The sequence below is a fragment of the Rhincodon typus genome, chromosome 8, assembly GCF_021869965.1.
Source record: "Rhincodon typus isolate 14 chromosome 8, sRhiTyp1.1, whole genome shotgun sequence".
Classification (NCBI taxonomy): Eukaryota; Metazoa; Chordata; class Chondrichthyes; order Orectolobiformes; family Rhincodontidae; genus Rhincodon; species Rhincodon typus.
The window spans coordinates 23,856,942-23,876,077 of NC_063339.1; the positions used below are offsets into that span (position 1 = coordinate 23,856,942).

The window sequence follows — 19,136 nt, forward strand, 5'->3', positions numbered from 1 at the left end:
CTCCATGATGACAGACCGATCATGGCTAGATGCATTTCCAGTTACTGGTGTTGAGCAGCAACCCACACTTTCTCTACCTCCTAGCCTAGGACTGCTCCAGCCAATTATGGCATTTTGGGAAACCTTGAAGTTACAAATCATCAATGGAAGGGTGAATTAAAAAAATATGGATAGCAGGAGAGAGGTTTAGAACTAACAACAGAAAATTGCTGAAGCTCAATTGTGAATTCCACCAAATGGAAAACAAGGCACCACCTCCACCTTGGTTAGTTTCAGTAAAAAAGTGTGAAAAGTGGTCACTTTTCAAAGGAAGGATACCAAAGTCACAAAGCAAATATGCAAGTCCAGCAAGAGGATTTGAATAAAATCTTGTTCAGACTGCACTTGAAATATTGTTATCTGGACTCCTCACCTAAGAAGGATACATTTGCAAATGTTCACCAGACAGATTCTGAGGATGTAGGAATTGTCCTACAAGGAGACTCTGCCTGTTTGCCCTATAACAGTGCTTCCCAACCATTACAGTATTGAGGTACACTCAATGAGACAAAGCCATTACATACACACTTTAAGGCTATAACTGACATTTATCAGCTGGAGAGGTTTGCAACAGTGCATACAACCGTATAGAAATCAAAAGCATTAATGTTTCTAATCCATTGGCAAAAATAAACCCTTTAACTGTGAGCACAGAATCTTCAAAATTTCCTGCACCTGTACAAGTCTGAAAGCTTGCTCTGTTGATTGGATCACTTGGTGGTAGTAGATACTGTCTTTGTTAATAGGAACCAAGGCTCCAGAGGAAAATGGAAGATATTTTGGGTAAAGTAGTGCTGCTTCCCCAAAAATCTGATGCACGCTTCTCACTATCCTGCCACTCTACACTGGTTGAAAGCCACTGATCTAGAATTAGGCATCTGAAGTGATCTCCTTGAAACATACAAAAATTTTATAGGACTCAAAAGGGATAAATGCAGAAAGACTTAATAGTGAGCAAAAATCTGGCAGAAAATGAGGTTATGCATTTCACTAAGAAGAATAGAGGAGGTGAATATAGTTTAAAAGGAGAAAGACTGCAAAAAGCTTTGGCACAGAGGACTTTAGGAGTATTGTGTACAAGTCATAAAATTCCATCTTACAAGTTTAGCAGGTACTGAATGCTGTAGCAGACTTGATGGACTAAATGATCAATTTTTGCTCTTGCCTCTTGCAGAATGGATAAAGTACATCAACACAACATTGCACTACACAGTATCTAATGTAGGAAAAACATTCCAAGGTGTTTGACAAAATGAGTGCATCCATATTTGCTAAGATACATGTGTATTAACTAAAAGCTTGGTCAGATGGGTCTTTAGGATCAGTCTTGATAACTGAAGTCCCGTAGCCAGTGGTGGGGGGTGGAGGTGGCTGCACAAGAAAATAAATGGAAGTTAAAGATAAGTGAGTTATGAAGTCATTAAGAGATTTGAAATTTGAGGTATTTGAAGAACCAGACACTAAATTTATAAGTCACAGAACATCAATCAAGCCAGCAGAAATCGGTTTAGGATAAAGTTACAAGGAACCAAGCTTTGGGTGTGATGAAGTTGAGAATGGAAGAGAAACTGACTGATAGAAAGAACATTGGAATAGCTGAGTCAACATGTGAACGATGGAATCTTTGGGAAATGATTCAACTTCAACTCCAAAGCCAAAATAGTATGGGAACAGTGAGCAGTATGGAGTTGCTTCAGCCTCACAGTGGCCCTGGTGTGCAAGGAATTGTGACATTTTATGTATTTCTTGTACGTCTTGCATTTATACTCCTTAAAATGCAACCAGTTGTGAGGTGGAATAATGTCCACTGAGTGGTTGGGAGATGAGGTTGAGGCTATTAAAGGGAAAAGAATTCTGATTGAAGCCAATAGAACCAGGAGATAGAAAAAGGTGTGCAGAAAGGCAAAGTTACAGTGATCATGGGGGATTTCAATATGCAGGTAGACTGGGAAAAATCAGGTTGGTTGGGGATTGCAAGAAAAGAAATTTGTGGAATGTCTACAAGATGGTTTTTTGGGGCAGCTTGTGGTGGAGCCCACTAGGGAACGGGCAATACTGGATTTAGTGTTGTGCAATGAGGCAGACTTGATAAAGGGAGCTTAAGGTGAAGGAACCCTTAGGAGGCCGTGATCATAGTATGGTTGAATGTACTGTGCAATTTGAGAGGGAGAAGATGGAATCAGAGGTAACGGTATTACAGCTGAATAAAGGCAAATACAGAGGCAGAATTGACTGGGGGACAAGCCTAGCAGGAAAGACAGTGGAACAGCAATGGCAGGAGTTTCTAGAAGTAATTCAGGAGACACAGCAAAATTTCATCCCTAGGAAAAATAAGCAACCATGGCTTAATAGGGAAGTCAGGGATAGCATAAAAGCAAAAGAGAAAAGCATTTAAAGGGGCGAAGGGCAGTGGGAAACCAGAGGATTGGGAAGTGTACAAAAGACCAGAGGGCAACAAAAGAAAAAAAATGAGGGAGTAGATTAAATAGGAGGATAAGCCAGCCAGTAATATAAAAGGAGGATTGTAAGAGTTTCTTTAGATATATGAAGGGCAAAAGAAAGGCAAAAAAGTGGACACTGGATTGTTGGCAAATGACACTACAGAGTTGGTAGTGGGGAACAAGGAAATGGCTGAGGAACTGAATAATTACTTCGCGTCAGTCTTCACAGTGGAAGACATGAGTAATATCCCAGAAATTCAAGAGAGTCAAGGGACTGAGCTGAGGATGGTGGTCATCACCAAGGAGAAGGTGCTAGAAAAACTGAATGGCCTGAAGGGGTGGATAAACCAATCAGGACCAGATGGACTACAGCCCACAGTTCTTGAGATAGTTGAAGAGATGGCAGAGGTGTTAGTGATGATCTTTCAGGAATCGCTAGAGTTAGGGAGGGTCCCAAAGGACTGGAAAATCGCTAATGCATCACCCCCGTTTAAAAAGGGAATAAGGCAAAAGACGGAAAATTACAGACCTATTAGCCTAACCTCAGTCATGGGTAAGATTTTAGAGTCCATTGTGAAGAATGAGATTTCTGAATACTTGGAAGTGCATAGTAAAATAGGGCAAAGTCAGCACAGCTTCATCAAGGGGAGGTCATGCCTGACAAATCTACTAGAATTCTTTGGAGGAAATACTGAGCAGGTTAGACCAAGCAGAACCAATGGATGTTATCTACCTGGACTTTGAGAAGGTTTTTGACAGGGTGTCATGTAGGAGGCTGCTGAGTAAGATAAGGTCCCATGGTGTTAGAGGCAAGGTGCTAGCATGGATAGAAGATTGGCTGTCTGGCTGAAAGCAGAGAGTGGGGATAAAAGGGTCTTTCTCAGGATGGCAGCTGGTGACAAGTGGTGTTCCACAAGGGTCGGTATTGGGACCACAACTTTTCACTTTATACATTAATGATCTAGATTAAGGAACGGAGGGCATTATGGCTAAGTTTGCAGACAACACAAAGATAAGTAGAGGGACAGGTAGTATTGATGAGGTGGGGAGGCTGTAGAACGATTTGGACAAGTTAGGAGAGTGGGCAAAGAAGTAGTAGATGGAGTACAACGTGGGAAAGTGTGAGGTCATGCACTTTGGAAAGAAGAAGAGGTATAGACTATTTTCTAAATGGGGAGAAAATTCAGAAGTCTGAAGTGCAAAGAGATTTGGGAGTTCTAGTCCAGGATTCTCTCAAGGTAAACTTGCAGGTTGAGTCAGTAGCTAGGAAGGTAAATGCAACTTTGGCATGTATTTTGAGAGGACTTGAATATAAAAGCAGGAATGTACTTCCGAGGCTCTATAAGGCTCTGGTCAGGTCATATTTGGAGTATTGTGCGCAGTTTTGGGCCTGATATCTCAGGAAGGATGGACTGGCCCTGGAGCGGGTTCAGAGGAGGTTCATGAGAATGGTCCCAGGAATGAAAAGCGTAACATATGAGGAGCGTTTGAGGACTCTGGGTCTATACTCGATGGATTTTAGAAGAATGAGGGGGGCATCTAATTGAAATTTACAGAATACTGAATGGCCTGGACAGAGTGCATGTTGGGAAGATGTTTCCATTGGTAGGAGAGACTAGGAACCAAGGGCACAGCCTTAGAATAAAGGGAAGACCTTTTAGAACGGAGATAAGGAGAAACTTCTTCAGCCAGAGAGTGGTGAATCTATGGAATTCGCTGCTACAGAAGGCTGCGGAGGCCAGGTCATTGAGTATATTGAAGACAGAGATAGATAGGTTCCTGATTGTCAAGGGGATCAAGGGTTACTGGGAGAAAGGGGTTGAGAAACTTATCAGCCATGGTTGAATGTTTGGGCTGAGGGGCCTAATTTCTGCTCCTAATGTCTTACGGTCCATGCCAGCACAGAGCATTTTGACAGCACAAAAAGGCAGTTGACAGAGGAAATTAGAGCCAAATGTCACAGCAGATAGATGGAAGGTGATTCAATGGATGCAGAAGATATGGTGAAAGGCCAGGGCTAGTAGTGTGGTTAAAAGGGGAGGCAACAGCATGGTGGTATTATGGCTCTACTATTAAGCCAGAGACCCAGGTTCGAATCTCACCATGGCAGACGGTGGAAGTTGAATTCAATACAAATGTGGAATTAAGTGTCTGATGAGGACTGCAACTCCATTATCAAAAAAAACCCACCTGGATCACTGATGTCCTTTAGGGACAGAAACTACCACCCTTACCTGGTCTGGCCTACGTGAGACTGCAGATCCACAGAATGTGGTTGACTCTTGACTGCCCTCTGGGCAATAAATGCTAGCCTAGCCAGTGACACCCTTGTCCCATGAATGATTTAAAAAGAAACAAATATCTTTCCAGATAGCAGGGCAAAAATGCCAAGTTGGCTAAAGTCACTATTGAAGATGTTTTAGTTCCACTTGAAACCAAACAAAAAAAAAAAAACTCTTCCTCCTGAGCTTAACAAAAGAGAAAAAAGTGTAAGGAGTCTCGCCTTGTGACCACGGCTCCAGAAAAGCCAAGGTGGAATAACGCAGAACTGTCAGAGGATGGATCAGTAAAGAAATACCTAAACTCTTGACTTGAATTGGATTGGATCACTTGCATGGTTTTATACAAGATCTGGAATTTAACAGGAATCTAAAGTACTTCACCTTATCTAACCTCAGTGTTTTTGTTCCTTCCTTCTGTACATCTTACTGAGGGATGGTTCCAAAAAAAACGGTAACAGCTTCCAACGTGCTAGCTTATTCAGTACCCATCTTTTAAAAATTTCCTCAGATCAGTGTTCAAGGCCGGACACACACAGAGTAGGATAGTAGGCCAATTCTCCCCTCCAACTGCCCAGTCCCCATCTCCACCACTGTAGTGTAGTGTAGCCAAATTGTGTCCCTGTTGCAACCCCATTAACATCAGTAAACAGCACAGAACTTGGCACAATTCCACATGAGGTATGTGGTTCATTTTAACCTTGAAGTTCTGATAGCTGTAAAACAAATTTCAGACAATAAAACATTGAACAATCCTTACCTTTCCCTCATCTGCAAACCTTTTCAGATAATCTTTCAGTTCAGTCTTTAAATCATTGTATTCTAGTCAAAGAGAAAAGAAACCACAAACAGCTCATTAAAGTACTCCGTACTCTCAAAGCGAACATAATGACTTAATTCTGTGGTCTGTCATTTCTTATCCAGTACAGAAAATAAATTTGCTGGAGACAAGCAATACTTCACGTGCACTAACACTTTAACCATAGAAACCAGACAAACAGAAGCTACAGATTTACATAGCGTTTTCACAATACACACACTAACAGTATTTTATCAATTATTTAGTGACAATTTTTCAGATATTTTCACTTGCAAAGAAAAACCTCATGAGCAATAGCTTCTCCAATAAGCAGCAGCAATAGCTTCTTATGGGAGATTTTTAGTAAACCTGCCATAAGGGGTAAACAGGGAAGCTTTAAGGATCTAGTAAGAATTAAAATACACTAGTAATATTGAAAATTCACCCATCCCAACACTACACTCCAGATCCCAAATCCTGAACATATATTCTGGAACAAATGAAAAATTTAGTGAGCAGAATCAGATTTCATTCCATCTATTGTCTTTCAATGACTTTGTATAAGTTTATGTACTCAAAAACTGTTGAAATTTCACAAAAATCAACAACTGACAAAAGATTTGGCATATTACTCTGGAGATCCATCCTATAATTTAACTTCACAAGGCTTGATCTCTCAATCACTTTGAGGTCTACAAAAAAAAAACAAGTGACCTAGCAGCTAAGGGTTCAAACTAAATTGCTTTAGAAAAAAAGAAGTCTATTCAGTTATCACCAGGTGGAAAAAAAAGGGAACAGTTTACCATAAATGAGTTCAACTTGTTGGATTCTATTCATGTTGCTCAGAGCAGTCATCAATGGATCACATTTTTCTCGTTCAGTCTCTTCAACTGTTTTGCCTTTATTTTCATAGGCCAGCACAGTATCAAATTCGTCCAACAGAAAGGAGATTTCCAGTTCATTATACAGGTTCTGAAAAGAAAGACCAACTCTTACTTGTGAATACAAACTGACCAAGTCGCAATGAGAAATTTTATTTACATCAACACCCTACCAACGAACACCTCATTTAAAAACAAAGATTGTGAAATGTCAATTGTGTTTAAGTCAAAGTGATTGAAAGAAAAGAGACAGAAAAAAAAAGACAAATTGTGGAAATAGGAAGAATTTCTTCAAACTAAAACTGTTAGACTGTCAATCCATATCGGTATTTCATTCACAGACGTGTGAAATGTCAATCAGTATTTAGTCTTTATTTCGACATTTAAAATAAAATGGTTTGGATGCATTAAAAATTTCTTTGTTAATCAGATCTTTTCACTCCTGTGTCAAAGAAGCACAGGCTGTCACCAGTCTTTTCGGATGAAGACTAACCATGTTCTTTCAGAACTATTTCTTGTACTTGTAAGCATTCCTATCAGTGTACGCTGGTATTGTGTGTACACTACAAGAATGTGACAGTTGTCAGGAATCCAAGCACAAACATTAGTTATGCTACTTTCAAAAAAAAAACGGGGGGGGGTTAACACCACAATTTCCCTTTCCCTTCCCAAAAATCAGCTTTATACCAACATTCCCAGACAAAGAGTTAGGAAGTATATGTACAGACAGTCCCTGGGTTGCATACAGGTTCCATTTGCAAGTCAATTTGTAAGCAAGTCAGATCACAATGCAGGACAATATAAAAAAGCTGTTCATAAATACAGGAAACATTCATGTGTCAGGTCTTTAAAATTACATCCCTGTATCAGATCACATTCGTAGAAACAGAGGATAAGAACAATAGGCCTTTCAACCCCTTGAGCCTGTTCCACCATTCAATGTGGTGTCTGATCATTGAGCTCGATACTCTAATCCCACCCTCCCCCGTATCCCTCGATGCCTTTAGCCACAAGAGCCATATCCACCTCCTTGAAAACAATGTTTTGGCCTCAACCACTTTGTGGTAGTGAATTCCACAGGTTCACTAATCTCTGGATGAAGAAGTTTCTCCACATCTCAGTCCTAAAGGTTTATCCCTTATACTTAAACTATGACCCCTGGTTCTGGACTCCCCCTGCCATCAGGAACATCCTTTAGTCTAGTTCTGTTAAAATTTTAGAGAAATCTATAAGATCCCCCCCCTCATTCTTCCAAACTGCAGTGAATACAAGCCTACAACCAAACTCAGTGTGAATACAACCAAACTCAAACTCTGCTCATCAATAGTGCTGCTATTCCACAACTCAATATGGTGAACTTCGCTGCACTCCCTCTAATAGTAAGAGCATCTCCTGTAGATAAGGAGACAAAAACAGCACACAGTAATCCAGGTGTAGCCTCAACAATGCTCTGTATGATTGCAGGAAGACATCTTTGTTCCTTTACTCAATACCTCTCATTATGAAGGTCAACATACAGTTTGTCACCTGTGTGCTTACTTTCAGTGACTGGTGCATGAGGACACCCAGGTTTTGTTGAACATTCCCCTTTCTCAATTTACAGCCATTCAAATAATAATTTGCTTTCCTGTTCTTGCTGCCAAAGTGGATAACCTCTCATTTATCCACATTATACTGCATTTTCCCCACCCACTCAGCCTGTCCAAATCACACTGCAATATCTCTACATCCTCCTCACAGCTTACCCTTACACCCAGCTTTTAGTTCTCTCATCTAAACCATTTATTATTATTGTGAATTGATGGCGTCCCAGTGTCGATCCCTGCAGCACCCGCCCACCAATCAGAAAAAGACCCATTTATTCCTATTCTCATTTCCTATCTGCTAACCATCTTTCTTTCCATTGAAATACATCGAAGTACCCCCGATCCCATGTGCTTTAATTTTACACATTAATCTCTTACATGGGGCTTTGTCAAAAGCCTTCTGAAAGTCCAAATAAACTCCATCCACTGGCTCCCCCTATCAACCCTACTCGTTACATCCTTGAAGAATTCCAGGAGATTTATCAAGCATGATTTTTCTTTTATAAATCCATGCTGACTGTGTCCGATTCCACCATTGTTTCTGAGCACTCTGCTGTAAAATTCTGGATAATGGACTCTGGCATCTTCCCCACTACTGCCGGCAGACTCACTGGTCTATAAATCCCTGTTTTGTCTCTACTTCCTTTTATAAATAGTTGGGTTATATTAGCTACCCTCCAAATCTGTAGGAATTGCTCTAGAAACTAAAGATTCTTGGAAGATCATCACCAATTATTTCTAGGCCCACTTCCTTAAATGCTCTCAGATGCAGATTATTAGACCGAGGATTTATCCACCTTCAATCCCATCAACTTTTCCAACACTATTTCTCTACTAATACAGATATGCTTCAGTTCCTCCCTCACTAAATCCGGTGTTCCCTATTACTTCTGGTACATTATTCATGCTCTCCTTTGGAGATGACAGAAGTAAAACATGAATTAAATTCATCAGCCATTTCTTTGTTCCCCATTAAAAGTTTCTCTTCTGACTGTAAGGGACTTACATTGTTTTTCACCAATCTTTTTCTTTTTACATACTGATAGAAATTTTTAGTCAGTTCTAATATTCCCCACAAGCTTACTCTATTTTCCCCCCTTCTTAAATCAATCCCTTGGTCCTCCTTTGCTGAGTTCTAGACTGTTCCCAATCGTCAGGTCTATTGTTTTTTTTCCTTGCTAATTTCCCTCATAAGCTATGGTTTGGGCACTGTTCTATTAGCAATCTTGCACCTGACAGGGATAAACAATTCTTGTCATTCAGCCATTCCACTCTTTGAATGTTTTCCATTGGCTATCCACGGTCATTCTTTTCAGTAATATTGCCCAATCCATCATAGCCAACTCACAACTCATATCACTGTAGTTTCCCTTAAGATTCAGGAACCTAGTCTCAGAATCAGCTCCATCTTGAAGAATTCTAAAATATTATGGTCACTCATCCCCAAAGGGGTCTCTCACAACTACAATAACTCCTTTCTTATTGCATAATACCCAGTCTAAGATTGCCAGGTCTCTAGTTGGTTCCTCAACATATTGGTCCAGAAAATCATCTTGTATACACTCCAGGAACATTCTCTATGGGTGAATCAAATTAGTCACAATACCAATCTATATGCAGGTTAAAGTCACCCATAATTACAGATGCTCTTTTACCACATACATCTGATTTCCTGTTAATGCCAGTCCCAACATCAGCATTACAGTTACTAATTTCTATATACCACACCACTAATGTTTTTTTGCCCGTAGTATTTCTACCCACCCATCATCAGAACTAACATCTTTCCTCAATATTGTGTTGATATCCTCTTTAACTAGTAATGTAACTCCACCAACTTTCCTTTTTTGTCTGTCCTTCCTAAGCATTGAATATCCATGTATGTTCCATTCCTATCACACCCCAGTAATGTCTCCATGATTCCAAATACATTAATCATGCAAATAGATATAAATGGGTATAATCATCCACTTTGTTTCAAATGCTCTGTGCATTTGTGTGCAAAGCCTTAAGGCTTACTTTCCACCCTCTCCACCACCCAACATGTTCCTTGTCCCATTCCCACCTTTTTTTTTTTAAAAACAGAAACTTGTTTGATTCTGACGTATGATTTCTCTGCCTCTCACTTCTCTTACATCCTTTCTGTCTTTTGTTTTTGTCTTTAATTCCCCTTCCTCTGATTCCTTGCATAGGTTACCATCTTCCTGCCACTTTAGTTTAAAGACTCTTGCAAATACTCCCCCAGGCATCAGTGCTGGCTCATCCAGTTTGTTCTGGTCCCACCTCCCCTAGAACTGCTCCCAATGCTCTAGGAAATGGAAACCCTCTGGGTCACACCATCTTTTTAGCCATGCGTTCATCGGATATATCCTGCTATTTCTACTCTGATGAGCACGTGGCACTGGTAATAATCCCGAGATCTCTACCTTGGAGGTCCTACTTTTCAGCTTGCTTCCTAACTTCCCGTGTTCTCCTTTTAGGATCACATCCCTTTTTATTTGTAAAAACAATGTCATTGTTATGAATACATAACACAACCACTGGCTGTTCAATCTGCCCCTCCAGGATGTCCTGTAGCCATTCGGAGACATCCTTGACCCTAGCACTATCAAGGCAACATACCTTCCTCGTGACTCTTTTTGGCCACAGAGATGCCTATCTATTTCTCTTATCATTGAATCCTTTATGTCTATTGGATTGCCATACTTTTTGCTCTTCCCTTGTGCAGCTGAGCCAACCATATTGCCACGAAATTGACTGATGCTCTCCTCCCCTCCAGAGAGGTCATTGCCCTCAACAGTATCCAAAGCGGTCTATCCCTTTTTTCAGGGAATGGCCACAGGGTGTTCCCACACTACCTGCCTAGTCCTCCTTCTCTCCCTGGGGGCTCATTCATTCCCTCTCTGCTTGTGGAGTCTTAGCCTGCAGTGTGACCACCTCCCTCTCCGTTCGATCCACAATTCGCTCAGCTTTGTGGACGCTCCAGTGTCCCCAGCTGCCACTCCAGTTCCGAAACCCAGGGGCTTTCAGGAGCTGTGGCTGGAGACACTTCCTGTACAATTCCAGGTCCAGGCACTGGAAATATGCCCGGCTTCCCACAGAGAAGCAAACTCAGCTTTGAGCTCTCCTGCCATCACTTACCCCATTACATTAAACCTTTTGGAAGAGGTTGAATATCAAATAATATCGATTTCTCTAGGGCCCTTCTCTCCTGTTCCTTGTTACTGAAAATTACAACTCTGAGAAACTATAAACCACAAAAGGACCTTGCAAACCACAAGCCATAATAGTTGTAAATGTTTACCTGATCTTACCCACTACTTACCAATCAGCTCTCTCCCTTGGAGCCTCTACTCCAGTTTTACTCTACTTCGAACACGCCAGTCTTCCTGTGATGTCACTGTTTCCTCCCAACACTCCTTACAGAGTGGGAGGACCCTGATCCCAGACTGCTTCACCTTGAGTCTGTTCCTAAACTCATTTTTAAAATCAGGCGTTCACAAACTGGGGGAACCTCTGTAATGATGTCTTGGAAATAAACATCAAATTGTACTTAAGTAGATCTTGTTTTGTAGAGATATCCTACGACCTCTCATTGTGGACATTCTAACAACTTTAGATATATAAGCAGCTACACTGTGTTTGCAGAATGGCTCTCTGTCCAAGTTAGATTGTGACTGATGGTCCGTTCTTGGTTTCAAAATAGAAAACGCAAAATTGCAAGTGCTGGAAACAACAATAAACTGAAGCTGAGATAACAAGGTGTAGAGCTGGATGAACACAGCAGGCCAAGCAGCATCATGGGAGCAGGAAGGCTGACGTTTCGGGCCTAGACCCTTCATCAGAAATCAGATTTTCAGATCTTGTTATCTCAGATTCTCCAGCATCTGCAGTTCCTACTATCTTGAATAAACTGAAGCTGTTGGAAGAAATAGCATCTGTACACGAGAGATTCCAGTGGAAGAACAGTGCAGACTGAATGCTGATTAGCCGCAATTTCATGCAATTAATTATGCAGAATGTCTCTTATCTATCTCGGACATTACTGGTTTCAAATATGTTACAAGATAGATTTGTGGTACTGGTTTAACCAAAACTGTTCGTATACTAAAAGAAAAAATTCCAACACAAATTAAACAAGCATAATTCGAATCAAAACTATTTTTTAAAAAAAGGCAGGGGAGAAAGAAAAGTCACGGGAGAAGACAAACATACCATGCAGGACTGGCAGGTACACAGCTTGTTACGCCAGTTATGAGGCCAGTAGGTGGCACAGTCTCGCTGCAATTCACCTTTTTTCTTCACCTGCTGTAGTTTGCAACCTGTATTCTCTGGAACATCCTCCTCCTTCACGCTGCAACCAGCATCATCACCACTGGCTCCCTGGGATACAAAATGGAACAACCTTCTTACTAGTGTATCCATTTGACAGGATATGTTTTAGGATTGTAACTTCTGCTTTATAACATTTTAGCTTTGGAATCTGGAAGTTTTTGTGTTATTTTTGAGACAGATGAGAGTGTGTGTGGTCGGGATAGCCTAATAAATAGACCTGGAGTTGCAGAATAAAGTGAGAAGTCCTCGTGTTGCTGAAATATTTACACCTCGGAGTGTAATGGCACCTATCAGTATCTCAAGGAGGCAGGTTCCTAGGCAACTGAAGAGATGGTTTGAAGTGAAGGTGTAAAATTGGGGTTAAATTATTCATGCAATTTTAGGAGTTCCAAAAGAAAGGTTTACAGATAGTTTACAAATTAAGGAAGGCCACTTTTGGATCCAAAAAGGAGCAGTTTAAACACAAGTGATTTGCATTTTATTTAGAAACAGGCTGCGTCCCATTGGGCACATGGAGTAGAAGGTTCTTGATGATGAAATCAGCAGAGATGTTATAACAGTTTGTAAGGCAGTGTGGCTGTTTAGAGAAGACAAGCTTAGTTTGCCAGGTGTTCTAGACAAACAGAAATCAGGCACAGAGTTCTGACTCTATGCAAGGACTATAAGCATGGCCCATGCTCTGAAAGAAATGTGTCGATTCAAGAAAATTAAGATCTGCCTAGCGAAGGTAATGGATGAAATTGACAGTGAGTTTCTCAAGGAGAAAACATTTTGGAAGCAATTACCAGATTGAGAGTTAGAGTGAATTCCTGGGAACTGTGTCACACCTTGGTTTGGTTCCAGATTGGAATACCCCTCAGGAAGCTGTAGTGGGTAAAAAAGGATTTGTGGTTGAAATTGAAAGTAGAACAGGGAGTGTTCTGTTTGGGATGTTGGTTCAAAGCGTAAAGTACTTACAAGGGATGCATTTGTTTCTTGTTTAAATTATGTCAGTAGACTTTTTTTCCCTTAAAACAAACTCATTGCAAGAAATAGCAAGAACTGCAGATGCTGGAGTCAGAGATAACAGTGTGGAGCTGGAGGAACACAGCAGGCCAGGACCCTTCAGAAATGGGGAGGGGGAAGGAGCTCAGAAACAAACAAAGAGAGGAGGGGTGGGGCTGGGGAAGGTTGGTAGGAAGGCGATAGGTGAGTGCAGGTAGGGAGTGGTGGGGATTGGTCAGTGAGGTAGGAGGAGCGGATAGGTGGGAGAGAAGATGGTCAGGTTGTGTCAGGTCAAGGAGGCAGGGATGGTCATGGGATGAGGATGGGGGCGGGGAGATTTTAAAACTGGTGAAATTCATGTTTAGGCCAATCGGGCTGTAGGCTCCTGAGGCAGAATATGATGTGCTGCTCCTCCAGTTTTTGGGTGGTGTCATTGTGACACTGGAGGCGGCCCAGGATGGACAGGTCACCCAGGGAGTTAAAATGGTTTGCGACCAGAAGGTGTTGTTTGTCATGTACAGAGTGCAGCTGCTATACAAAACAGTCCGAGTCTCTGCTTGGTCTCACCAAACTCATTGCATGGCCTTTTTGGTTAATAACTGGATTTGAATTTCTACTTAAAAATTACCAGTCTCTGAGATGGTAAGTTATGTTTATATTAAAACAACTTCAGATGTCAAACATCTCAGTCGAAAGAGCACACTCAAAACTACAGCATTCTAGTAACTTTTTAAAAACACTGCAATGGGGGTCAAAGTAACTGACTGCCTGCTAAGGGTTCAGACTGATTAGCCAAACCATGGAACGGAAACCCAAGTAACTTCACATGAACTTTTGAATTATTGGGATGTCTATAACCAGATCAGATGACTTGTAAACTCCATACAGTCCTTCAAAGATTACACAGTCACAGTGATTTAATCACAGGTCAGCCAAAGTAAGTGAATTACAAAAGCCGGAGGGTAATTGTAACTGAAAAGAAGCATTTGAATGACAGCTGGAGTTTTGATAATTGGACTGAAGAGTTAAAACACAAAAGATCAACACTGCTAGAAATGCACCATATAAAAGAAACTGCTGTGTTTGATTTACAGCATAGCTCAGGGCAGAGTCCTTCACTTGCTTTATAATGCTCCAAAATGTTTAATGGAAGATTCATGTGGCAGCGCCTGGTCTTCTTGGCTTTACACTAGTACTACACTTTGGCAATACTCAAGGGCTTTTATTACACCAGGCAGTGAAGTAGATCAAAAGCAAAAATCAGAGTACATCATGTCACAGCACACAGGCCATTCAGCCATACTGGTTAATACCAGCATTTATGATCCACATGGAGGGAAGACCTTAGAGTGGCCTCGTGGTAATATCACCAGGCTAGTAATCCAATACCCCACCTTAACGGACATGGGTTCAAATCCCACTTTCATTTGATGAAACTTAAATTCAATAAAATCTGGTGTTTTTAAAAATAAGGAAGCAGCTAAACTATTCACTATCAATCACCTAGTAGCATTGTTGTTAGACTATTAATCCGGAGACACAGATAATATTCAAGGAACATGGGTTCAAATCCCACCATGGCACTTTAATTTCAGATTTTATTGATTCATGATGACCATGAAACCATTGTTGATTGTCAGAAAAAAACTCATCTGGTTCACTAATGTCCTCCAGGGAAGAAAATCTGTCATCCTCACCTGGTCTGGAGTACATGTGACTCCAAACCTGCAGCAGCAATGTGGTTCTCTCTTAACTGCCCTGGGGGTAATTAGGGATGGGTAATAAATGCTGGCCTGCCCACTGATGCCCACACCCCCAGAATGAACTTTTTAAAAAAAAACACAAGTCTCCTTCCAAGCCCATCAACAATGCTTTCTCCTCAAGGTGTGTCTAGCTTCTTTATAAATGTATCAGTGCTTTTCACCTCAACTGTTCTTTGCTGTAGAGACTTCCATTTTGGATTTATTAGCCATTTTGGTCCCATTATTACATCTTCTACAAGTGGAAATTCTTTATGTCTATCCCAGCAAGCATCATCATTTAAAAATGAACAACCCTTGTCCTTCTCCAAGAGAGATAAACAAATCGCAACTTGTTCCATCTTCACAGATAATCTTGGAACGGAAATTATTCTTGTAATTTAACTTGTATTCCGTGGCCTGTATATATATTTTGTTTAAATCAGAGAGAGATCAGAACAATTCACAGATTTGCAGAACTCCAAAATGTACAATTATTAGTTTAGACTACAAGTTTATCAATGTCTTTTCTGCTTTCCAATTCTATCTTTCTGGAAATCGTCAATCTATTTTGTAATTGGAATCCTTTTGTAATATAGGCAGGTTAAACTGTGCCTTTTACTCTTTTACTCCTGTGGCATTTAGACTCATTAACAAAGCAGTAAGTGGCCTTCTTGTTCTTCCTAACAAAGCACACCACTTCACACCTCACTATTGAAAATGTAGGTGCCAATTAATGAGTGTATATATACACCCACATGTAGTTTCCCTCTATTTGCCTTATCAAAATTTCTCAACTTTCCAAGTCATTTCTACTCTTTTTTTTAAGATAACAAGGTGTAGAGCTGGATGAACACAGCAGGCCAAGCAGCATCAGAGAAGCAGGAAAGCTGACTTTTCAGGCCTAGACCCTTCTTCAGAAATACTTTCTTTATTTTTTTTTTAAAAACTTGCTTTGTTCCAATGAAAGTTCTCTAATCTCCCTTTAGAACAAAAGCAGTTTATCCCTAGATTACAGTAAATGCAAATTGCTGAAAATTAGATGCAATATTCTAAATGCAGCCTAACCAATGATTTGTATGGGTTATTAGAAAGAATTAGAAGAGGAGACTAATGGCTAGGTCATTCTGACAGCCAACACATACTCAATGGACTGAAGGGTCTCCTGTGCTGTGAATGTCTCTCGTTAAAATTCACTTGAAAATAAAGCACTCAACCCTGGCTTATTTCATGGGAGAAAGCGTTCCAATAACATGAAGCTCAAGTTGTGAATTTTTGTAAACCATGCACACAGACACTGATTCAATCTTCAATTAGAGGAAGATGGAAGGTCAACTTGGTTCACCCAGAGTAAACAGAGTATATTTTAGTGAAAAATCAATGTCACCTCAGGCTTCTCTTCTACTTTATAGCTTGTGGAGGGCTCATTGTGTTTGGCTGCAGTTTCGTCACATTTTGTTTCAAAAGTCATTGCATTCTGATTATGTACATCGCCATTTTCCTGTATCGAGCGCACATCAACAGTGCCATCTTCCACTTTGGTCAGTGATCCACTGTTACCAACGTCTGATGCTTTGGTCACTGGGAGAAGCATACAAAACCAAGCTTTAATAACCAGATATCAGACTCTTCCCCTACGTCCACCTATTCCCCTACTCCAAACCCCACTGTGATGAATGTCAGCAGGGTACTTTAACACCTCTGGATAGGCTACCTCCCATTCATATTCGTCCTTATCAATCAAGCTAAAATAGCCATAAAAGATAACAAAACAGTTTGCTTTACTCTTCCCCCCTCACCCCATCCAATGTTCAATTCCACCCACCAATATTATCTATTGACAACGCAACACAATGACCCATCCAAGTAATGCCAGTCTTCAATAAATGCAAGGTGTAATCATGAACACTACAAAATTGTGGTTTGATACTTCAAAAAGGAGCAAAATGTGCTGCAGCACCTGGGGAGAGGACAAACAAGAGTGTTTCTTGTTGAAAAGCAAGAGTTCACATTTCAAGTCCATTACAATTCTTGTTTAGAACAGAGTTTGGCATTTTGTCATTCAACGAAAACATCTGGAGCTGTTTTAGTACAGGATTAAAAACACACACACAAAACCAAAAAAAAAATAGATGACTTTAAAATCGAAAATCAGTCAAAGCTAAGCAATCTTCTTAAGAGGGGGATAATCTCCAGTCCCGGCAACATGCAATCACAGTTTGGCTTTCAAATGGACCAAAGCCAATCTAAAATAACATTCGCTTACACAATGATGGTGGCTTTCCCCTCATCAAATGTAGGTGTAAGGTTGGTAGGGAAAGGTTTTTTTTGTTAATCTTGAAGGTGGGAAATATTTACTGCTATGATGGCTTGCAGTCAGATTTATACAAGTGACAGATTTTGCCTGGTTAGCCACTACCCCCACAGAAGATAAAAAGTTCAGACAGCAAGTCAGACATTTGGACATTAGCTCATCTACCTGACTTGAAGGTTAGGCAGCTTAGACGGTCATGGGCTCATCTGTTCTAATGAGCTTGGTTTTGACGAAAGGTCCTTGTGAAACATTTAAACTGTTTCTCTCTCCATAGTTCTGCTGTGTTCTCTAGACTTGTGTGTGTTTATTTTAGTACCTGAGTTACACTGAACCCGAACTAACATGTTTTACCAAGGTCAGTGAAAACAGACCAAAAGCATACAAGGTGGAAATGTGGCTCCTCTGTATTTGTTCATTTTAAAAGCAGTTAACATTACACAGCAGAGCTGGGTCTGACGTAGTGGTTCAGCAGGCTTAACATTGCTGAACAGTGAAGGGGTTGACTGCTACATTCAACCAGCTGCTGATAACTAGTGATTTTACTAAAACTTAGCATTGTTCAATACAGATAATACCCTCAACTGAAGGTGAACCAAGATACTTCCTACCTGCCACATGTGTTGCATAGGCCCAAAGAAACGAACATCTCTTCATACAGCTCCGACAGACCATTTCCTGATACTCCTCATTATCTGGCAGAGTGGCACCAAGATGCTAAAAATCACATCATTGGTCATAAGTTGATTAGCACTTAATCATTTAAAACTGTGATCATGGCAGGAATAGAAGGTGAACTATGCATTGTTACCAATTAAGTAGCAGACACTTTAACAAACAGTCGAGAGAAGCGGATAGGAATATGCTTTGGTACCCGTTACTATGGTCCTAAAGCCATTTCAGTCAGTCTGTCTTAACAGGAGATCCTGATGCAAGTGCCAAACCTGTGCCAATGCCAGTCAAGAGATGATGGTAAACAAAACTCAAAAGTAAACAGCAGCTTAAAATTAAAACCATTGCAGGATTCATGCACCTAACTATTTACAGAATATAATCAATGTTAAACAGCCCACAGCTTAAAAGTTGTTGGAAGCAGATTCAATAGTAACCTTAAAGGAGAGTTTTTGACATTTCAAAACAAGAAAAAAGAATTGGATGTACAGTTACGAAAGAAAAAAAAATGCAGAGCATTGGCCAAGGACAATTAAATATTTTTCCACTTAGGGCGGCCATAGGTATGATAGGTTAACTGGTTTGTGCATTGAAAGATTCTACAGCACAGAAAGTGCTGTCCTTGTGTACAGTGGGTCTCAAGTGAATAATGAGAATGTCAGCTAAGCAGCACAGATCATCTGCTTCACTGCACTTTCATCAAATGGGAAAGAAGGCAGTTGTAACAGTTTTTTTTTGGTCCAGATAAGAAATTCGGACAGAGAGGGCAATAGGGCCTTCAGAATGTTCTAACCATCTTGTGTGCAGTGATCTCAGTTCTGAAAAACTGCTCCTAAAACTATCAACCTGTAAATGATTATAGGGTGATTGGAACAGATCAGCATAAAACAGTTTAAAATTAAGAATGTGCCAGCTGTAAAAAGCAAAGAGGACTGGACAATTTAACAAAAAAAAAAACTACCTGGACTCATTTATGTGGCAATTCAGGACAAAGGATGAACTTCAAAAGATTATCTGTCTCCCATTCTCCATCGATCACCAGTACCATTTACAATAGAAACAGGAGCATG

General features: G+C 40.5%; 1 protein-coding gene across 1 annotated transcript in view; it reads right to left on the reverse strand.

The window, feature by feature from the left end:
* ubr7 (ubiquitin protein ligase E3 component n-recognin 7) overlaps positions 1-19,136 on the reverse strand; it is a 32,769-nt gene that overhangs the window by 1,173 nt on the left and 12,460 nt on the right. The window contains exons 6-10 of the mRNA XM_020528891.2: positions 18,006-18,111; positions 16,471-16,664; positions 12,241-12,408; positions 6,362-6,530; positions 5,520-5,581 (exon numbers count right to left, since the gene is read on the reverse strand). Of these exons, the coding sequence (XP_020384480.1) occupies positions 5,520-5,581; positions 6,362-6,530; positions 12,241-12,408; positions 16,471-16,664; positions 18,006-18,111 (699 nt within the window). The remainder of the gene's footprint in view (positions 1-5,519; positions 5,582-6,361; positions 6,531-12,240; positions 12,409-16,470; positions 16,665-18,005; positions 18,112-19,136) is intronic.